Source organism: Equus przewalskii, chromosome X (assembly GCF_037783145.1).
Source record: "Equus przewalskii isolate Varuska chromosome X, EquPr2, whole genome shotgun sequence".
Classification (NCBI taxonomy): Eukaryota; Metazoa; Chordata; class Mammalia; order Perissodactyla; family Equidae; genus Equus; species Equus przewalskii.
Window position 1 is genome coordinate 38,182,833 of NC_091863.1, and position 23,389 is coordinate 38,206,221.

At 44.4% G+C, this 23,389-nt stretch overlaps 1 protein-coding gene across 3 annotated transcripts in view; it reads right to left on the reverse strand.

The window, feature by feature from the left end:
• The window catches only part of ZNF674 (zinc finger protein 674), a 29,558-nt gene extending 12,045 nt beyond the window's left edge, over positions 1-17,513 (reverse strand). The window contains exons 1-5 of one of the 3 annotated variants that reach the window (XM_008508757.2): positions 16,928-17,513; positions 16,068-16,175; positions 14,186-14,230; positions 8,189-8,315; positions 7,773-7,868 (exon numbers count right to left, since the gene is read on the reverse strand). In XM_008508757.2, the coding sequence (XP_008506979.1) occupies positions 7,773-7,868; positions 8,189-8,315; positions 14,186-14,230; positions 16,068-16,127 (328 nt within the window). In that variant the 5' untranslated portion in view covers positions 16,128-16,175; positions 16,928-17,513. Of the gene's footprint in view, positions 1-7,772; positions 7,869-8,188; positions 8,316-14,185; positions 14,231-16,067; positions 16,426-16,828 lie in introns of those variants that run through there. The other 2 variants (XM_008508758.2, XM_008508762.2) reach the window with 2 other exon arrangements.
• Between the last annotated feature and the right edge of the window lie 5,876 nt (positions 17,514-23,389).

Here is a 23,389-nt window from a genome sequence, read left to right on the forward strand (position 1 = left end):
TGATCTACGTTTCCACCTTATGAAACTAGGAAAAGAGCAAATTAAATTCAAACTAGCAGGGGCCGGCCCTGTGGTCGAGTGGTTAGGTTCATGTGCTCTGCTTCGGCGGCCCAGGGTTTTGCCAGTTTGGATCCTGGGCGTGGATGTGGCGCTGCTCGTCAGGCCATGCTGGGGCGGTGTCCCACGTGCCACAGCTGGAGGGACCCACAACTAAAAGTGTACAACTATGTACTGGGGGGCTTTGGGGAGAAAAAGAAAAAATTTTTTAAAATCTTAAAAAAAAATTCAAACTAGCAGAAGGACAGAAATAATAAAGATAAAAACAAGAACAAATGAAAAAAGAAAAAGAACAAATGAAATCAAGGTTTTCATTGCTGGCCACAATGGAGTACGTGTACTACAGCCTCTCTCTCCTACTGATTATTACAACTCAAAACTCTCAACAAAATGTATAAAGCAACCAGTTGAGGACTCTGACAAGTAAACAAAAGCAGGCAGACTCTGAAGGTGAGTCAAAGAGTGGGGAAGCACTTCATCCACCAGTGAGTTTCCTTTTTGTCCCCCCTCTTTTTTTGTAAGACTTTGTCCCAAAGGCCTAGAACCTCCACAAGTCCTGAGCTCATCCAAGGGCTGTGCATGCAAAGGAAAGCAAAGCTTTATGCCAAAGCTTTAAGAACTAAATTAAACTAAGATTTAGACCATAGCTCAAGTCTGAGACTAACACCTGAGTGACAAATGCATGAGAAAGACCCAAAGCAGGACAGCAACGGCTTTGAAAACTGCACAAAGACTTAAACCACCACTCAAGTCTCAAACTAACCCCTGAGTGGTGCACACAAAAGCAGAGCCAAAGGAGCACAACAAAGGCTGTGCAAACTGAACTGACTGGAACCAACACCCCCAGAAGGTGAGACAGAACTAGTGGTCTGAATCTAACCAGGTTTATTACCTGATAAACATTTAAAAAACAAAACAACACAACCACCACTATCTAGGGTAGAATCCAAAATCATTCAACATAACAAACCACCAGCAAAATGTGACCAATTCCCAAGGGAAAAGAAATCAACAGATGTCATTCCTGAGATCACCCAGATGCTGGAAATATCAAAGACATATAAGTAGCTATTATAACTAAAACTCTATGAGGTAAAGGCAAACACACTTGAAACAAATGGATAAAGAGAAGTCCTCAACACAGCTATAGAAACTGCAAAGAAAATTTGAAATTTTAGAAGTGAAAAACACAATATATAAAATTTTTTTAAAAAGCCAACTCATGAAATGGACTTAACAGTAGAATAGAGTTGACAGAGGCAAGAGTAATGAACCTGGAGTTAGACTGACAGAAACGATCCAAGCTGCCAACCTGAAGAATAGAGAAAAAAGATTAGGGGGAAAAAAGAAAGAAAAATACAATCAGGGACCTGTAGGACAATATCAAAAGGTCCAACATTCATGTCATGAAGTCCTCAAAGGAGAAGAAAAAGAGACTAGTGCAGAAAAAAAGGCTTGAAGAAATAATGCCCCAAAACTTCTCAAATTTGGAGAAAGACATAAATTTACAGATTCAAGAAGCTCACTACACCAGAAACAATATAAACTCAAAGAAATACCCAGAAACATTACAATCAAATGACTGGAAAACAAAGTTAAAGAAAACACCTTGAACACCACCAGCGGGGGGAAAAAAGGCACGTTGCACAATGATTTAAATGACTGTGAAGTTCTCATCAGAAACAATGGAGGCCAGAAAACAATGGAACATCTTAAAAATACTAAAGAAGAAATGTCAACCCAGAATTCTATATCAAGCAAATACCCTTCAAGAATGAAGACAAATCTTAAAAAATTCTCAGAATGAAAACAAAGAGATTTTGTCACTAGCAAACCTGTTCTAAGACAAATGATACAGGATCTTCTCCACGGTGAAAGGAAATGATATCAGAGGGAAGCATGGAACTTTAGGAATGAATAAAGAGCAACAGGGTAACAAAGATTTTCTCATATGTTTTCTTTCAGAAGATTTCTAATTTTAGCTCTTACATTTAGGCCTATGGCCCATAATGAGATAAGTATTTTTACCTGGTGTGAAGTAAAGGTCAACATTCTTTTTTTTTACATGTTACTTAAGTGTTAAAATATAACTCTAAGTAGAATGTAAAAGGTTAAGTATGTATATCTTAATCCCTAGAGCAACCACTAAATTAAAAAATAAATAAGGGGAAGGCCCCTTTGGCCGAGTGGTTAAGTTCGCCCGCCCCGCATCAGCGGCCCAGGGTTTCACTGGTTCGGATCCTGGGCGCAGACATGGCACCGCTCATCAGGCCATGATGAGGCGGCGTCCCACATGCCACAACTAGAAGGACCCACAACTAGAATATACAACTATGTACTGGGGGGCTGTGGGGAGAAGAAGGAAAAAAAAAAGAAGATTGGCAATAGATGTTAGCTCAGGTGCCAATCTTTAAAAATAAATAAATAAATAAGTAAAACAAGGAGATATTGACAAAAATTAAATAAATATGTTTAAAATAGAATACTTAAATTGCAATTGCACTTCCTGTGTAAGACCTGTGCATTCAAAATTATAAAATAGTACTGAGATAAATTTTAAAAGACCTAAATAAAAATGAGAGATACAACATGTTCATGAATTGGAAGACTCAATATTGTTAGGACTTCAACAATCCACAGCTTCCATGCAATCCCAAACAAAATCCCTGTAGGCTATTGTGTAGGAATTGACAAGCTGATTCTAAAATTTATATGAAAATACCAAGGATCTAGAATAGTCAAAAAATTATGAAAAGGAAGAACAAAGTTGGAAGATTCACACTACCTGATTTGAACACTTAATATAGGCTACAGTAATTACGACAGTGCGGTATTGGCCTATAGACCAATGCATATGCAGTCAACTGTTTTCAACAAGGGTGCCAAGGTCAATCAACGGAGAAAAGACAGTCTTTTCAAAAATGCTGCTGGAACAATTGAATATGCATATGTCAAAAAAAAGGATGCTGACCTTTACTTCACACCAGGTAAAAATACTTATCTCATTATGGGCCATAGGCCTAAATGTAAGAGCTAAAATTAGAAATCTTCTGAAAGAAAACATATGAGAAAATCTTTGTTACCCTGGGTTAGATTGAGAATTGTTATATGGGGCACAAAAAGCATGAACCATAAAAGAAAAACTTGATAAACTGGACTTTATCAAAATTAAAAATGTCTGTTTTTTGAAACACACTGTTAAGATAAAAACAAGCCACAGCTTGGGGGTAAATACTTGGAAAACACATAGCTGATAAGGGACTTGCATCCAGAATATATAAAGAACTCTCACAATTTAATGACAACAAAAATGGCAAAATATTACAACAAACAGTTCACCAAAGATGTACAGCTGGCAAATAAGCACATGAAAAGATCCTCAACATTAGTTACTGGAGAAATGCAAATTAAAATCACAGTGAGATACTCTTACAGCTACTAAAAAGACCACCAATACTAATAATACCAAGTGCTGGGAAGGACGCAAAACACCTGGAACTCTCCTCTGTGGCTGGTGGGCAACCAAAATGGTACAGTCGTGTTAAAAATACAGTTTGGCGGTGTCTTGTGAAGTTAAACATACATGTGACCAAGCAGTCCCACTCCAGATATTTACCCAAGAAATATGAAAATATATATCCATACAAAGACCTGAATATGAATGTTCATACCACCTTCTTTCATAACAACCCAATATTGGAAATAATTCACATGTGCATAAATTGGTCCATGGATAAACAAAATGGAACATTATTCTGCTACAAAAAGGAACAAACTGCTGATACATGTCACAACATGAATGACCCTAAAAGCATTAAGGTAAGTGAAAGAAGCAAGACACGTAGGCTACATACTCTAAGATTCATTTATACACCATTCTAGAAAGAAGAAAACTAGAACAAGATCAGATTGGGAAGTGCGGGAGAAGTTGAATTGTAAAGGGGCAGAAGGGGACGTTTTAGGGAATGCCAATGCCCAGTATCCTGATTGTGGTGGTGGTTACATAACTATATATTTATAAAAAGTACAGAACTGTACTTAAGAAAAATAAACTCCATGGTATATAAATTATACCTCAATAAATCTCACTTTAAAATAAATATATAATGACAATACAAGGAAAAAACATAGGTGAATTATGTTACCACATACAACCCAATATCATATTGTGCTATTTATGCATTTCTTTTTATCAAACTACCTATTAAGCATTAAGGATAGACAAAACACTAACAAATACTGAATTCGAGTTAATAATATGCCTGTGGAGGTATTCGAGCTAATGATATGCCCGTAGGGGTGAAGTACTGATCTCTGCAACTTACTTTGAAATGCAAGACACATAAAAAATAAAGTGTACTGATGGAAGGAGAGGGGAATTGCTAGGCAGATAGATATGAGGTAAGGCAAATATAGCTAAACCTAGGTGGTGGTATTATATGGGTGCTCAAACTACAATTCTTTCACTTGTTTCATGTGAAAATTTTCATAATAAAACATTGGAGAAAAAAGAAGCTGGATAGAGAACCACAAAGTAAACCTAAAGTAAGTAGAAAAAGTAAAAAGGAAATAAAAGTAAAAGGAGAAATCAACAAAACAGAAAACAAATGATAGAGAAAATTAACAGAGGTAAAAGTTCTTTCTGTGAAAAGCTCAATCAACTTCAAAGTTTGAACTACTACATGGGCTTGGACAATTTTTATTACTACAATGAGACTACTTTTTTTTTTCTTTTTAAAGATTGGCACCTGGGCTAACAACTGTTGCCAATCTTTTTTTTTTTTTCTGCTTTATCTCCCCAAACCCCCCCTGTACATAGTTGTATATCTTAGTTGCAGGTCCTTCTAGTTGTGGGATGTGGGACGACGCCTCAACGTGGCCTGACGAGCGGTGCCATGTCTGCGCCCAGGATCTGAACCCTGGGCCGCCGCAGCAGAGTGCCTGAACTTAACCACTCGGCCACAGAGCCGGCCCCGACAATGAGACTACTTTTGAGACTAACAGTTCCTAGAAGATTTTTATTATCTCAGAACCACCAGAGAATTTATAGGAACTGTCAGAGATTTCACCAGGGGCCAGAGGAACATACAGTTCTGGAAGTAGCTTGAAGTATGGAGGAGGGGGAAGAGAATCAATTGTCAGTAGCGAGTCCATGTGCTCCTGTCCCCATCACACCAGATCCTGCGCTCCTGGGTGACAGCCTTGTCATGTCTCCCCGGGCCTTTGAACCCCTCTTAGGGGATATTTAAAGCAGTGGATCTGAACTAGACATGGGCATCAGAACTATCTGGAGTATTACTCAAAATGCACATAACCAGTCCATCTCAGGCTTTCTGAAACAGTTACTAGAGTGTGGGGTCTACTCGTGAGTATCCTGACGTTCCTTCCACAGGTCACTAAGTGATACACCTCTGGTTAACAACCGTGCATTAAACAATATTCCATATCACTAATAACTACAATAAAATAGTGACACCATTTCTTAAGAGCTCCCTGTATGCCAAGCACCCTTTTAGTTGCTTTACACTTGTCAACTCATTAAATTCTGATAATCCTGGACGTTCTAGCATCAGTCCCATTCTACAAACAGGAGAGAGAGGCTAAGTCATGTGTGCAGAGTGACACTAGTGAGTGAAGAAGCCAGAATCTAAATCCAGGCCATGAGCTCCAAAGACCAAGCTCTTAACCACTGGACTCTGGATAACTAACAAACCTCCTCCCTGTGCCCTCGTCCAACCCAATCAAATCAGTAATTATCGGATGTCGTCCACCAGCCCCACACCTGCATAAGTAAGAATAAGATGCAGACTCTTGTCTCTAGGGGTTTGTGTTCCAGGCAGAGAAATAAGCCACAGGCACTTAGATGGGTTTAATTAAAGAAAGTTACCAAATAGAATGCAAAAACGGAAGTTCAGCTACATTATTTAATGCTACACATGTAACCAATAAGGAAGCTAAAAGTAAGAATTTAACAAACATTGTGAAGAGCTGGGGAGCAGAAGAGCAAAGTGTGATTGAGCTGAATCTGTATTTTTCCTAGAGGAAAGATAAAAGTGAAAACGCCAGATTGCAGGCATGAAGGTATTCCCTGGACCCATGGAGGCGGTCATCAGAAGAATGAAAAACAGAAAGCTTGAGAAGAGGCAGCCCTGGGAGGTGACTGGGGATGCACTAAGACTATCTGTATCCTGTACAGCTATGCACTCTGAGACCCAACATGTGCCTGCACTACTTTTAACACAAGGCAGTTTTTAATGAAAGGGAACTGTGACTCAAGACGGTGGACTGTGCCTCTGAGTTTGTTTTTCCCCCTTCCAGGATACCACTGAAATGAGAATGAGACTCATAGTCATTACGATTCCTGGAAACACTGGAAGTAGGAAAAAGTGTGCCATGAGCAGACCAGAAATCCTGATGAATCTCCACAAGGTGGCAGATGTGGGATTTAGCATGCAGTAAAGAGGAAACTGTAGCCCACAACGTCCCTGGGAGAAGCAACAGAGGCTGTGCGCACGCCAGCACAGGGAGGCTCTGAGAGTCAGAGACAGAGAGAGAGTGCATCTGCCAAGAAGGAGTGGGCTCTGAGGAAGCCATGCGGGAGTCACCTGGGATGAGCTGGGCCAGTGTCTGAGTACAGCTAGAGCTCTGAAATTAAGCTCTAAACGGCTGATGAAAAGCAGATTCAGATTCAGAAAATCTGAGGTGGACACCAAGAGTCTGCATTTCTAATAGAGCCTGGGAGATGCCCAGGCTGCTGGTCCACGGGCCAGCCTGACCCAGTCACAGCGTTCTTCAGGACGGGCCTGTGGAGTGGCCATGGTGAATGGGAGAGAAAAAGAGGAAGACCAACATCTGAAGAGTTTCTGGATCCCTGTCGGGGGCCCAGAGTTAAGGGAAAAAGCAGCTCTGCCCCGGACTGAGACAGTGCTCACGGAAGCATGCCACTGTGGGAGCAACGTCCTCTCAAGTTTCTTTCTTTTTTCAATAAATAAAGATAATACAAAAGACAATATAGTTGAGTGGGAGGGAAGTATTGATAAGAGGAGGAATCTGACAACAGGCGGTATCAAGTCAGACTGGAAGAGTCTGAGGAAATAAGAAGAACAAACAGACCTGTGTGAAGGGTGACACTGTTCAGCCACAACGTGAGGGCAGGCAGGGACATGGTGGGTACCTGGCCTGGTACACGTGAAAGCCACTAGCAAAGCCTTTTTGTCCATACCCACTCCAATAAACCAGGTAGGAGAAGTTCCCTGAGACTGAAGAAAAGACTCCACATTTCAGCCTTAAAGGGCCCCCAGTACGCCAAATAAACAGGAACCATCTCACCTCCACCCACATCTCTCCTGATGAAAACGCAAATGCGCAAGTAAGGGGGGAAACCCCAAAAGCTTCCAGAAGGCAGGGAGAGGAGGAAGGGGAAAAGGCTCAGCACTTCTCAGTAGCCACCCAGGATGCTGGAACGTAGAGACAGGATCTAAAGAAGAGCAGTGGCTGCCCTCTGTCTGCACCCCAAGCAAGAACAAGGGGGCTGGAGAAGGGTGGCAGGTGGAGGCATCGTGTGGCTATTACAGCAGCTCATTCCATCAGACCCAAGATGTGTCCCCAAGTCTGGGGGCTCTGAGAAGAGCTCCTGGGGGCGCCCCCGAGGCCACGCTCTCACTGACCTACTAGGTCCCCCTTGCCCTGGCCTGAATGGCCCGGCATGTGCTCACCTGGACAGCTCTGCATTGGGGTTTCTCTGCCTGCCATCCCAGCCTCTTCTCCTTGTCCCAACCTGAAGATCACATCTGGTTTGGCCATTAGGTACCCTGTGGATGGGAAAATGACACAGGACTTCGTGATTGATGCCAGAGGCATTCGAGAACTGAGGCCCACCCTTGCAGGCTGAAGGTGGTCCAGCCTCGGTGACTGCCCCACAAGCACAGCTGTTTGCCCCTCAGAGCAGAACATTCACAGAGAAGATGAGAGCACAAACAACCTGTGCGGGGTGCCAACGGGATTATGAATCCCTGACAGTGAGCCCTAGGCCCAAGCTCATTTAGGGCTTCAGAGGCCCCTGAGCCTGCAGCCATGAGAGAGGGAGACACGAGTGGGAGCATTCTAGTCACACCGTGGAGCAGTCCCTCACCCACAGAGACCAGGTGGCTGTAGTTCTCCAGCATGACATCCCTGTAGAGGTTCTTCTGAGCACCGTCCAGTTGCTGCCACTCCTCCAGGGTGAAGTCCACAAACACGTCCTTGAAGGTCAAGCATTCCTGCAACAGCACATTGCTCTTTAGCTCAGTGATCGGCTAGCGGACAGGCAGACCATTTCAAGTTCGTCAAGTGCCTCCTCTGTGCCCATCCTAAGTCCTTCACGTGTAGTAAGGATTTTGACCCTCCCCACCACCCAGGAGAAGCCTGACAGATGAGGACAGTGAGGCACCCAGAGTGTAAAGTCACTCGCCCAGGGTCACACAGCTAGGAATTGGGGATTAAAATCCACTTGGTCTGGTTTCCACACCCACATTCTTCAATACTACACTGCATTGCCTTTCTCTCTAGAATTGTTCTTGAGCTGCTCACCGTCCACAATTTGACACGGTATAGTATACAGGGTGTTTATGTAGCTAAAATTATTTTAAACTTTATAGGAAAACAGATTGGGTGTTAGAAATATCTTTCCCTGGAAATCATTCATTCCACACACACTTATTGAACAGAGACCAAGCTGGCAAGTCCAGAGGATATAAACATTAATAAAAACAAACACACCTCCTGAACTGAAGGAGCATCAGTCCAGTAGAAGGAGAAAGACAACACTTGGAAACTCACATATGAAAGGGAGGGAGGGAGGCAGTGAGGAGGGCTGGCTCCCAAGGGCAGTGACAGAGAAGGCTTTGCAGAGGATATACGACTAGAATATTCTAAACACAGCTCCTCAATCACGACCCACAGTGCCAATCTTAGCTAATCAGTCATGAGACAAAGAACAGGTCTGTGTCTGGCCTGGTCAGCAGATTGAGGTAAAAAAGGATCTGTGTTTGGCTTGTCATAGCCAAACAAGAGTTTACTCCTCTAAGTGCCTGGATTCCTATAAGAGAGCCATAATCCATTTATTTATGCTCCGGGTCCCATCCTGTCCTACCCACACTCAGTGGTCTTAAATTCAATGAGACATTTTGCACCCACAAGGGCCCAAAAGGCCATAGGTGGCACCAGTTCACTCAGCTTTGCAGAAGGATACGATGCAGGAGGCAGGAAACAGCATGGAGAAGGGGCATGACAGGCATGTGTCACCAGCAGGAGTCTTAGTCCAATCCAGTAGCTATGAGCCCAGACTAGGCCCCGCCACGCTGCCCTGTGATAACTGAGGTGCACAACAACAAGACCACAAGCTGAGTGCAGGAAACATCTGGCTGAGAAGCCCAAAGCTGCTCCATAGACCAGCATCTCTTGTCACAGGCCCCTGGGCACCTCTTCCAGGGGCCTGGCAAAGGACATGCCCAGTTATAAAAGTTACACAGAACTCAGGAACCCAAGTCTGTGGCTTCCCACTAGCTATGCACAGTTATTCACAGTGCTGCCAGTTCAGAAGCAGTTTGCCACTCTGGAGTCATTTTTACCATAAGTAAGAACGCCTGGTAACACAGCCTCATTCCACATTATCAGGTTTCCAGTGACACAAGGCTAAAACCAGGTTAACTCAAGGTCATATTTCCCTAAGGAGCAGAAGGGTTTTATCAACACTAACTCAGTCTTATACTTCAATGATGGCAAAAGTTAAAAACCACTAACAGATCCTACACATACAGGGTCAGAATTCAGTTCATAATCAAAGGATCTCAAATCATGGCCGAAAAGGCCATTAGGAAAATCCGGCTAGGAATTTCTGTGGGGAAAAGACACACCATAAAACTGGATTCGCTATCTCACTCCAAAGTCCAAAATAAATTACAGATGAGTTAGAGATTTAAATGTGTGCAAGATAACCATAAAACTAATAGATGAGTTAAACGTTTCTACAATTTTAGAGTGGCGAAAGTCTTTCTGAGCCATCCCCAAATTCAGAAGACATACAGCCAAACTGATAAACGTGACTACCAAGACATTAGGAATTTCTAAAGTAGCAAAAACAAAGTTTAAAAATTCTCAAACATTAATATCAAGGTGGTAAAAATACTTGTAAAATACATAACAATGATCTAATTTCCTTCATGCACTAAAATTCTAACACATCATTAAGAAAAAGACCACAAGCTAATACATGTACCTGAGGGAATGTGAAGTAAATTTCAAATAGGATACCATTTATCAACCTTCAGATTCTTCTTTTCCTGGAGATGCATCTGACTTACAACATCGGATGAGTTTAAGGTGTACAGCATGTCGACTTGATACATTTATATACTGCAGGATGATGGCCCTGTGGCGTTAGCTAACACCTCCACCACGTCACATTATTATCATTTATTCTTTCGTGGTGAGGACAATTAAGATCTCGTCTCTTAGGACTTTGAGGTTTATAATACAGCACTGTTGACTGTAATCACTATGCTGTGCATTAGATCGCCAGGACTTATTTATACCCTTCAGGTTCTTAAACATTAAGAAGGTTGATAAGACCCAGTGCAGTCAAGCGTGGCGAAAAACACCAAAGAAGTTATAAACTTTACTGCCTCCAGGGGGTGGGGGAGCAACTGGTTAACGCACATCAAAATGCACACTGCAAATACCCTATCACACGGCACTGCCCTCTCTGGATTTCCCCCTAGGCTTCCAATAAGTCAGTAGCAAACACAACTCAATAGAATGGACAAAAATCCACAGCAACAGAAATGTAAGTGGCTACTAAACATAGAAAGAGATGATAAACCTCACTAAAGTTCAAATACATGCTAATTAAACAGTAAGATGTTGACTTGTACCTGTAAGACTGGTAAATATTCACAAGACAGAGAGCCACTGTTCACGAGGGTACTGGAACATGAGTATTCTCATCGAAGGCTGGCTGACAGGTAATTTGGCAGGTCCTACTAAGTTTTTTCCTCCTATTTTCACCAGTAGTTGCATTTACAGGACTCTATGCTACTGAACCATTTATAAGCCCATAAAGATGTTCAAGGCAGCAGGATTTGTATCAGCAAAAAGGAAGGGGAGAGATGGCCCTGAATGTCCTGTGCTCCTGGGAATCCAGTAATGGTGGAATGACAGCTACATTACCAGGCAACACTGCTTATGATAAAAATGACCCCTGATTATAAACAAACTGCCTCTGGCCTGGGAGGATGACAGAGTGGTTACATGCAGCATTCCGGCTATACTCGCTGTACTCTAGAACAGCCATTATAAAAACTGGCCGACATGAAAGGATGTCTGGTATACTTTTGTTAAAGGAAAAAAAGCCAAATTTCGGAATATGTATATTAGGGGTACATTTTCATGAAAAGCAATCCATGCAAAGTTTTGGGTTTTTTGTATACACACACACAACACACACACACCTGGAAGGCAAACAGTAGAAGGGCTGAGACTGGTTTCATTTGTCAGAAAGCCACAGAAAAGGAGGACCAAACACGAGCCCTGTTTTCTGGTCTTGAAAACTAGGGAGGGTACCCATCTTTTCATACGGCATCCCCCTTTTCTCTTAAACATTGCCTGTCCTATCGGCTGACTGCTTTTCTAGCACAGTTTAGGTCTTTTTTGTACCATCGGTTGCATTGTCTGTCTATAAATCCTCTGTGTGTCATACGTACCACATGTATTTTCTCAAACGTCTTTTGACCGTACAGATTTTAACATCCTAATGCAATCTAATCTGACAACCTTGCTCTTCATGGTTTCTGGGTTTGGCATCTTCATTAAAAATATTTCTTGCACTGAGCAAGGTTATATAAATAGCCTCTGAAACTTTCCTCTAATCTCTCGAATAAAAATTTAGTTCTTTAATCAGTCTGGAATTTTACTTTTATATGCAGAAGAGTCGAGCTTTGTTTCCATCTAGACGGAGAGACAACTGTGCCACCATCATTCATTAACCACTGTTTTTCCACATAATTAAAATGACATTTTTATAATCTTGACTTGCAGAAGACGTTTTAAGCAATACATGAAATCTAGAAGCCACTAAAGATTGTGAAATTAGACCACGTTTAAAAAATTTAAGTGTCTATTCCCCAAGATATATAATCCAAGCCAAAACAAATGACAAATCATGAAAAAATATTTACAACATATATGACAGAGGTCTGATTTACTTATTATGTTAGCATAAAGAGCTGGCAATCAGCAATCAAAGTAATTCCACACCCAAGAGAAAAAACGAGCAAATGACTCGAATAAACATCTGAAAGGAAAAGGCACAAATGGTGTTTAAAATATGAAAAGACGCTCAAGTCAAAAATGCAAATTAAAATGCACCACTCTTTTCTCTCCTCACCATGTTTGCGAGAATCACTGTGATTGCCTGTTCATGGGAAAAGGCATCCTATGGTGGCTAGGAGTGCACAGAACACACTATCTGGGGGGCAATTTGACGATCTTGAATCATAGTTCAAGATTCTTGTAGTCACGGACCCAGAAAGCTCCCTTCTAGAAAGATGTACTCACATGCAGACAACTGGAGTGTACACGGATATTCACTGCTACGTTGCTTACAGCAGCCAAAGACTAGAAATAGCCCGAATGTACCTCACTAGGAGAAAGGTAAATAACAAATGGTATTTCCATCCAGTAGAACATCGAGTGGCCATTTTTGTAAACGGGGTAGACCGCTGGTTTAAACCTTGGGTCATTTTGTCCCCCAGGAGACATTTGGCAATGTGGGGAGACACACTGGTTGCCAAAACCGGAGGAGGGAGTACGACCAGCATCCAGTCAATAGAGGCCAGGGGACGCTGCCATACATGCTGCAATGCACAGGACAGTCCCAGACAACAAAGAATAATTTGGCCCAAAATGGCAATAGTGCCACACTTCAGAATCCCTGGGACAGACTCTGTACAAGTGCACTGGAAGCATCATTAAGGACTAGAATGTTCTCCAATTTGTAAAAAATAAAAAAAGAGAGGGAGAAAAAGAAAAGTGATTCCTCTGTCTAGGCAGAACGACACGCACACGTGATCTCTGGAAGAACGCATGCACCAGTAAAGGAGGAGACGGCGGACTGGGGACAGAATTGTTCTCCACCCTCTGTGGAGCAGAGCTCTCATTTGAAAGTTTTACCTTGTGCATGCATTACTTTACAAATGCTTGGTTCAATTCATTAATGTTCTGTTCAGGATATTTTTTCAATTTTGGCATCCATATTCTTAAGTGAAACTGGTTTATAATTTTCCTTTTTGTAGTATCTCCATCAAATTTAAAGTTAAGTGGCTTTATAAAATTAATTGGGTGCTTTCTCATCTCTCAACAGCCTGGAAAATTGGAACATAGAAATTATCTGGTCTTTAAAAATCAGGAAGAGGAGTAATTTTGAAGGATGTGGAAGGACACATTTAAGGTTTGAGCACCTGTTAGTTAAAAATCCGATTTCCATGTATAACCTCCATAATACTTGTAGTACTGAGCAAACAGACACACAGAAAGTTGCTCGTGAGGCACTGTTTATAATACTAAAAACATTCAAATCAAAAATATCCAAGGATAGAGAAATGGTTAAATGATACAGCCAGACCACACAACAGGAACTGATCATCTTTGTATACTGACGAGGAACAACATCCAGAAGATAAACGTGCGGGAGCAGCAAGATGGGTAGGGGAGTATGACGGCATTCGTGCAAAAATGCACACAGCTTCACATGTGCGTCTGTTTTCGGCTTATTAAACGGATGTACATGCTCACAACGCTGTCACCAAACTGTTAACAGTGGGCATCCCTGAGGAAGAACTTGGGAGTGCGGGAGAAGAAATGGGGATGTTTGGGCTACTATTTTTATATGCATATTAAAACATTAAGCATGGATTTACTTTATTTTAAACCTAATAAAAAGAAGAAAGTGAACTGGAAGGACGCTAAGTGTATGTATTTAAACAATCTTCTCTGAGATGGAAAAGAAGACACAGATTTTTCAAGGTTACAATACAGATTCCCAAAAGCTGCCTCCAGTTCACTGGAGACAAAGAAGGGGTAATCAGGAACTCACCTGGGCGTTGGCCATCCTGTTCCGCCCCGGACAAAGGATGGAGATCTACAAAGGCAGGATTAGAGGGTCGAGATCAGTGCACACAGCCCTGAGACCATCATCGCCAGCCCAGTAAGAATCTTCCTTGAACCGTCAGAATGACCTGCAAACACGGCCTCGTAGCTCTAGCCTGTCCCCGTGGGACATGGCTAAGATCATGTGGCTTTTGCACACAGAATCTTTTTTCTCTTCCTGGACGGATGTATGGCTTGTGTTTAAAGACATCTACCCAGAAGCCATTAACAACCTGACACCTCCTTTCTCTCAAGAATTCTATTCCTGGAAATGCACCCTAAGTAAGCAATCATCACAAATGAGCACAAAGCCGCAAGGATATTAACTTGTTTGCAGCATCCAGAAACTTGGAAGCAACTCAACCTCCAGCAGAGGGGACTCAGTTAAAAAATAAGACACACACAACGGGACACCTCGTGGGCTTTAAAAATGCTATGGAATCTTGTTTGCATTTCTCAACATGTTTAAAAGCAGGTTCCAAAAAAGCAAGTGCAGCACGATGCCACTTGTTCAGCAGTGTGTCCGAACTGAGGAAGAGAGTCTAGAAGAGCATCTGTTTCACTGCAGACACTGCTTACCTCTGAGTGGTGATTTCACCTGTCCTCTGCTGGGTACCTGCATTTTCTCATTTGTGACAGTGAATACTAATTACTAGTAAAATGAATATTAAAAATGATTACAAATCACCTATGCTCACGCTGAGCCCTAGAGGTGTAGGACCCTGGACAAAGTGTGGAGGACAGGGACACCTTGCTGTGGTTTGCAGGAGAGAGAGAAAACAGGGCTGAGAGCCCTGGGGGGAGGAGAGGGCGGAGGAGGAGGTGAAGAGCCAGCACTGGTCAGTTCCACAGGGAGCTGGAAACCACTGACCTTGCCCCCTGCCCCCTCTGCCCCTTGCAGGCCCACCACCACCCTGTTCCCACCCCCGCACTTCCTCCTTTCCCATGATTTCCATTTGACTGTCCTGCTCCTCCCTGCTTGGAAGTTTGAAAGGAAAGCGTCACTAAAGAGCTTTTGGGCAGAGTAACCGCGGCCACTGGAGCAACCCCTGCAGCAGCATCAGGACAAAGGCATTCAGCGCCTCGTAGCTTTACAAGTCACATTCTCAGGCCCAGTTACACTGGCATCAAAATGAGGCGGCAGACCTGGATGATCACATGCCTGCAGACTACTCTGAAATTGCACAAACCAAAAGAAAAACAGAAAGTAAACTTACAGAACCTTTTCTGCACTTTAGTCAAGATGGAGGGAGAGTCAACATTTCCGCTAGAGGAGGGTGAGATGTTCCTAGTACAGGACTGACTCAAATGCAGAAACGGGCAAGGGCAAAAGAGGGCAGCAGGATGGTGTGGGCACAGCAGTGTCAGGACAGAAGTCCTGTGAGGCTGGCAGCGATCCTTCCCCGCCTCATCCCGCCCCCCCCCCCTTGCAGGCACTACAGCAGGGCACCTGCCCTCAGGGCAGCGTCCCTCCATCCAGCTGCGCCCTTCAGCTCTGTCTCCTGCAACAGGGGTCCGACCGCTCACCATCACACCACCCTTGATGGTGCTGGAAGTTGAGCCAGCATGGCCGCCTTGCTCTCTGTCTGCTGGCCGGAGGGACAGAGGCCACTGCACGGCCAGCTCTTCTACCACCTCGTTCCTGTGAGCCTCCTGCCTCTGCCCTGAGCCTCTGCGTCTGGGCTCTGGGCTGAGGCTTCTCCTCCAACTCCCCTCAGAGGAGCTCTCTTGCTCCTCAGGAGCCAGGACCAAAGCATTCAGAGCCAAGGGCCTCTCAGCTGGGACCCTCACTTCAGCACCAGAGGTCTCCCTCGGGCCGGGGAACTCACCTCCTCCTGAGGCCTCACAACTGCTCTTCCGGAGACTGACAATCGGAGCCCAGGGCACATAAGCTGGAGAGTGAAGGCGCGCACTGGTCTCAGCTACGCAGCCCGACCCTGGAAAGACAATGACCACATAAGAGATGCAATCAGCAACCCCGATGATGCAGGGAAGTTGAGGAAAACCCAAATGTTTTCCTGGACACGAGGAGGCGCAGTGCCTCGTCCTCGTTTTAGGAGTTAACATTTATCGAGAGCTCAACTATCGCCAGACGAGGAGCTAGGCACTGTCTGACTTCCTCAGAGCCCGGGCTCTGGAACCAACTGCCTGCCTCCTCTGGGCCTTTATTCACTCGATAAAGAGGTGAGCGCCTACTGTGTGCCTGTTCCACTGCTCTACGTGTTGCAGAGACCTCAGTGAACAAAGTGTAGGAGCTCCCCGATCTTGCGGAGCAAGATTCTAGCTGGGGAGACAGTCAGTAACAAACATGATAAAGAAATCACAGGGTGCGTTCGAAAGGGATCAGTGCCAGGAGGAAAAAAAGCACAATGAAAAAGGATGCCCCGCTTTCCTAGCTGTGCGCCTTTGGACAGGTTCCGAGCCTTTCCCCTCTTGCTTTCTCTCTCTAAAATGAAGAGACGCGTAGCACCTCCCTCACAGGGCTACTGTGGACATTAGTGTGCAACCCAACGGGGCCTCGTATTTACTAGGCACTCAGTAAGCACTCGCTGCATGAATCAATGAATGAATCAATGAATCACTCGCTGACCTCCACGGTCCTGCCACTCCACCCTCGGGGGCGCGAGCCCGTTACCCCTGGCCCCTCCGACCCCCGCATCGCGCGTATCGCCAACCCCGCCTCCCTCACAGCGACACCAGCAGTCCGACGTCCCTGGGCGGATAACAACAGGCAGCGTGAACTCGCGCCGCCCTCGGGGTCAGCAGAGCACTTCCGCTCCCCGGCACCCGGGGGGCCCGAGGTCGGGGCGCGGCGCAGGCGCAGCAGCCGTTAGGTGGGGGCGGGGATGGGAGTCGAGGCCGCCGCTGCCAATGGCGAACATGGCGCCTGGCCGGCACGATGATTCTGACGTGCTTCCCTTTGAGGCGAGATGAGAACGCCAGGAACGTGCGACCGTTTTCCGGGACGAGTCGCACGAAAGTCTGAGGGCGCCGAAAGGCGAGTGGGCTCCTCGCGGCCGGTCGCAGGGTCCTGCTCCCCGCCGCCTCCGAGGCTGGAGCGCCCTCTCCCCGGTCGTCCTGCGCGGCCGGCCCTGTCGTCGCTGCGCAGCCTTGGGGCTTCGCGCCCCTCCGTCCCCCAGGCCACACTTTCCGCTTCTTTTAGATCCCCAGAGTGAGAAAACGCCGGTGGCCGTGCTGCCGGCAACAGCCGCACTTGGGCGCGGCCATTTTGGGGCGGGGCCTCCCCATCCCACCAGGGTTCTGGTCTCAGGCGCAGGGGTCAAAGGGCAGGGGTCAGGCTCCCTCGGGGAATTGTCCTGGGAGGTGAGCTGGAGGGTCAGCGCCCTGCACATATGAGAAAGAAACCCTCTTGACGCCTGTTCTCCTGAAATGAATCGAAGATCTCCAGTTTCTGGGACCCTGGGGTCCTGGGAGAATCTGGTTTTTGCTCTTTTGCAAACAGAGCGTCAAGTAGCAGAGAGCCGTTCTCTCTGATGATGCCAGCCAGTGGCAACATGGCCTGCTATAAAGGCCTGTAGTGCCTTTGAGGACATTTCTGTTTCCTGTCAGAGTCTGGGGGAAAGAGGCCAAGTTTGTGCGCTGTGTGTCTTGTACCTGTCAGGTGACCAAGCCGAGCTGCTTGGGTGGGGCCTGGAGGGGTCTCAGCTCAGATACACCCCGTTCCTTCTCTGCTAGAGCCAGCACACGCCAGGCACTGCTGAGAGAAGCGTGTGACACAAACTCATGGAATCCGCCGTGCATTTATTTAATCTTCCATCTGCTCGTGCTGCTTTCTCCCTCTCTCCCTTTCCTCTCTAGGAGTTAACTAACATTCCCGGGTGGTTCGGATGAATCATAGCCCGAATCTAGAACCAGCGTTCTCCTAGGTAGTGGCTCTGTCCAAGCCTGTGTGGAAGTCCCAGGAGAAGAGTCTGCTTGCTGTCAGGCGTGTGAGCAGGGAATTGTCCCCGTCTGTGAATTCTTGGTGCATTTGTAAATGATGGCCAGGTTTAGAGATACTTATGTATTATTTCTAGAGGAGAGGTGACGTGATAACCTTCTTTTCAGGCATCACTATCACGAGGCAGGAAAAGTTAACAGAGTCAGTATGACAGTGTCCTGAGGACAGTGGAGAAACCCCCAGCTGCAGAAAGACCTGGTCTTTGCCCTGGTCAGACTCTTCCCACATCGCGCTTCTACAGGGACAAGTGCTTACACGGAAAGAGAAGGGACTGATGCTTCAGATGGGGCCTGCTGGAGGAAGCACTGTTATTGCTCATGCAATGCCAGCATTTCCTGGTAGTGACTTTGGTACCTGGGAACCAAGAAGCACGCTGAGGTGTTCCTGCAGCCCATGCTCTGCCCAAGTTGTTGAGATCTACTGATCAATAGAAGAGAAGTTTTGGATTCACCACTTACTGGCCCCTTGGGCCTCAGTCCCCTCTTCTGTGTCATAGCTGAGGACCACCTGTCCAAACGGCTGCCGTGATTATTCAAGAGAACATCTCTAGAGCCCCAAGCCCAGGACTTCCCCACAGCAGACACCTGTTAAGTGGTGGCAGTTTCCATTGTCCTCTTCCACACACTAGGAAACATGCTGCACCTTCCCGTACTATGGGCTTCCCCTTTGCCATCTCCTTGCACAATTGTGCCTGTGCCTGACACCTGCCTTGCCCAGAATCACCACCCATATCCTACTGAAAACATTTTTTAGGTGGCAATTAGGCTTCTAATTAAGTTAAAATTCATTATAAAGTATTAAGTCAGCAGGCCTGGGTTACTCAAGTCCTTACCTTCCAAAGAAATGTCTTTGTCAGGAGGACTAGTCTTTGTCTGGCTCTTGGGAGACTGCCACTATGCCCCTGGCATATTTTGCCTAATACGAGTGTTTTTGTATTCCAGGTATCATTGTTCCAGTTTGACCCGATAGTTTATGCTAACAGTGTGACTTATGGTGAACTTGCATTTTTGTAAGCCTGAGGACCTGGGCCAAGCTATATTAGTTTGCTGAAGTCAGTCACATGGACGCTGAATGCCGGCATGACCTCCAATAAAAAACCTGGCCTCCAAGGCTTGGGTGAGCTTCCCCAGGTGGCAACACTTTGCCAGTGTCATCGCACATCGTTTCTGGGAGAATTAAGCCTTGTCTGTGTGACTCCTTTGGGAGAGGACAGCTGGTTTCTCACGAGTGGTTTCCACTGGACTTCACCCATGCACCTCTTCCCTCTGCTGATTTGTCTCTGTACACTTTTTCTCTAACAAATCATGACCCTGTAGATAACAGCTCCGAAGGACCCACACGACTCTGAAAGTGTAATAGCTTTTCTGAGTCCCAAGTCTTTCTAGGGAATCATCAAGCAGAGGGTGGTCTTGGGGACCCCAACACACGGTCGCTACAGATTCTCAGTCAGATTGTTTCAACCATCTCAGTGGGGGAACCTTCGGAACCCAATTTGACACTGCCCTCAGTAATACTCTTGCTTGGTGTTTGTCAGGAAGTTGCTGACCTAGCAGCAGCACCCCGAGGGCATCGCTGTGCTTTTTCCCCCTCCAAGGAGCAGAGGTCCTGAGTACTTGCAGTGGGCAGGAGCTGAGTGAGCTTGCTTTCTCGCTGTGGTGTAGTATTCTGCCGAGGGTCCCTGGTCCCTGCCTCTCCCTGGAGGTCTTCCCTGCCATGACTGTGGTGGCAGGCCCATCAGGCATTGCCTTGATGAAGTTCCACTCTAAACTGCATGAGTTCCTGTAAAGAAGGGAAGGCCAGTTGCAAGCGTTCATCTGGCTGGACTGCATTGCTCTCTCTGCAGCTGCCCCTGCAGATTCCACAGGCAGGAAAGGATCCAGAGCGAGTGGAGCTGCTATAATCAGAAGTGAAGGTCCTTTCCTCTTGTGCCAGTGTCTTCAGTCATTTTTGCTCTACTGTCACCTCCTATGTTGAAGTCACTGTCTCAACTGAATTTAACAGTTGTTTTTTGCCAGATATCTTTTCAAAAGGTAACTTGCTGTAACACTGGTTAGTGTAATAAAATTATTGCCTATAGTAAAATGTATTTTTACATTTCTGCCTGCTTCAGTTATCTCTGTGTGACTTTCCTGTTGGTTAATAATGTTAAAGCACAAAACAGAATTCTTAATGTCTGTCTCCAGTGTGAATTTCAGATGTTAAGCCAGGGATAACCTATGAATTATATTTATTTAAATTTTGTTTTATTGTCTATAATAAATTATCTGATGACGAATAAAGTATGAGCTATGGTAAAAAGAATATAAACTAGATTCATATTATTTCTGTTTTCTATGGATTCTCTGATGTTGAGTAAGAAATGAACACATTCCTCCCTATCCACATTCACTACATTCATAGAGGCTTCTCCGGTACGAATTCTTTCATGCTTGGCAATAGTGCAGCCATGTCTAAAGGATTTCCTAAATTTAATACATTTGTAGGAGTCTTTCCAGCAATAATTATCTCATATCGGCAAGGATGAAGTCATGTCCCAAGGCCTTTCCTCATTCATATCATTTATAGAGTTTCACTTCAGTATGAACACTATGATGTTGAATAAGATATGAGGGTCGGCTAATTGAACACATTTGCAGGATTTCTCTCCAATGTGAATTCTCTAATGTTGAGTAAGGTGTGAATATTGGCTAAGGTCTTTCCTTGTTCCTTACTTTAATAAAGTTTCTATCCAGTATGAATTTTCTAATGCTGAATAAGTTTTGATAACCAAAAAGTGGAAACAAACTGAATGTCAATCAACCGATGAATAGATAAAACGTGGTATATCCATACAATGAAATATTACTTAACTATAAAAAGGAAATGATGTACCAACACAATGTATAACATGGATGAACCTTGAAAACATTATAAGTGGAAGACGCCAGACACAAAAAGCCACATATTCTATGATTCCATTTATATGAAATATCCGGAATAGACAAATCCCTAGAGATATAAAGTAGATTAGTGGTTGCCAGTGGCTGAGGGGAGGGAGGAATGGAGAGTGACTGTTAATGGTTTATTAGATTGCTAGGGCTGCTGTAACAAAGTACCACAACTGGGCGACTTCAATGACAGAAATTTATTGTCTTACAGTTCTGGAGACTTGACATCTGAGATCAAGGTGTTGGCAGAGCCCACACTCTCTCTGAAGGCACGAGGGAAGGATCTGGTCCAGGCCTCTCTCCTAGCTTCTGGTAGTTCCTTGGCTTGTGGCAGCATAAATCTAATCTTCACATGGTGTTCTCCCTGTGTGTGTCTGTTTCTGTGTCCAAATTTCCCATGTTTATGACACCAGTCATCTTGGAGTACGGACCCACCCTCCTCCAGTATGACCTCATCTTAACTAATTCCATCTGCATCCATCTCCATCTGTTTCCAAATAGGCCTGCATTCTGAAGTGCTGGTGGTTGGGGCTTCAACATATGAATTTCGGGGACAGACACAATTCAACCTGTAACAAATGGGTATGGAGTTTCTTTTGGGGGTGATGGAAATGTTCTGGGAATTAGAAAGTGATGATGGTTGCACAACGTTGTGAATATGCTAAAAACCACTAAATTGAGCACTTGTAATGGTGAATTTTAGGTGAATTAAACTTAAATTAAAAATTACCAAAAAAATACTTTAAACCCTCTGGCAAGGTCAACTTTTTCAAGCTTGGGTACAATGTTATTCCCCACCACTGTTGTAGAATATAAGCTCCTGTGAGGATAGGGATCTTTGTGTATTTTGTCCCTCAGTGCCTAGAATACTGCTGGGAACATAATAGATGATCAATAAGTATTTGTTGAAGGGAGGAATAAACAAATGGGAGATTTTATACCTTGTCTTAAATTTGTGTGTTTGAGAAATAAAATATCTTAAATATGTAACCCTTAAAATTAATCTAGTTTTACTAATTTGAAAAGATATATGCACGCCTATGTTCATTGCAGCATTATTCACAATAGCCAAGACTTGGAAGCAACCCAAGTGTGCATCAACGGATGAATGGATAAAGAAGATGTGGTATATATATACAATGGCATACTTCTCTTCCATAAAAAAAGATGAAACCATGCCATTTGTGACAACATGGATGGACCTTGAGGGTATTATGCTAAGTGAAATAAGTCAGACAGAGAAAGACAAACACCACATGATTTCACTCATATGTGGAAGATAAACAAGCACATATTACAAAGAACAGATTTCCCAGATGGGAGGTCATAAGGGGTAAAGGGGCACATGTGTACGGCAAAGGATGGAAATTAGACTTTTGGTGGAACGTGATGCAGTCTATACAGAAGCTGAAATATAATGATGTACACCTGAAATTTACACAAAGTTATAAACCAGTGTGACCTCAACAAAATTAATTTTTAAAAAATTAATCTGGTTTTAAATACTACAGTCAGGGCCTAGTCTTACAGAAGAGTTTCCTCCATTTTAGTAACAATTAGCATTATTTCCTAATTTATTTGGTATTTGGTGATCTACAAACAGGGCCAGTATTTGAAGAAGATCCAGGGATCACTGATCTATTCCAAAAATTTAACAATCACATACTACTCTATGCTTACACAATGTGTACATTTAGGCAGACGTAAGGGTAAGAATTACATTCTTTTTGTTACTAGAGACTGTTCCTACTAACAACATTTGATGACCTTACCACCTTATCCCTGTTTAGAAGCCCCTAGTACTTTACTCCAGAAGCGAACCTGACTAGGGTGGACTTGGAGCCAGTGTCAGCTCAAAGCAGTTCACTGGCCCCCCCATCCCAGCCCTTGAAAATCCTTGGGTCAAACCAGTGCCTCGGAGTCTTCCATTGCAGAAGTCTTCTCATCGCGGCCTTAGAAGAGAGAGATGACAGGGTATAATTCAGGGTCATAACTGCTCAGAGAGCTTTTTAACTGAAAATAAGAGGAAAGTAGCAGAACTCATCATCCCTAAAAAAGTTTCTCTCAGACAGACTCCTTGACTATCTCGCATGTTCCTACTCTGTTAACACTTGCCTTTGGATTCCCATTTTCTCAGCTGCTCTCTTGCCTTTCATTGTAGCCTCTCTAAATGGTTCCGTCATTGGCTGAATCCTACTAGAAGCCAGAAGGCAAGGGAGCCTAGTGGATGCAGAGGCCAGCCTCCTAAGACACACAGAGCAAG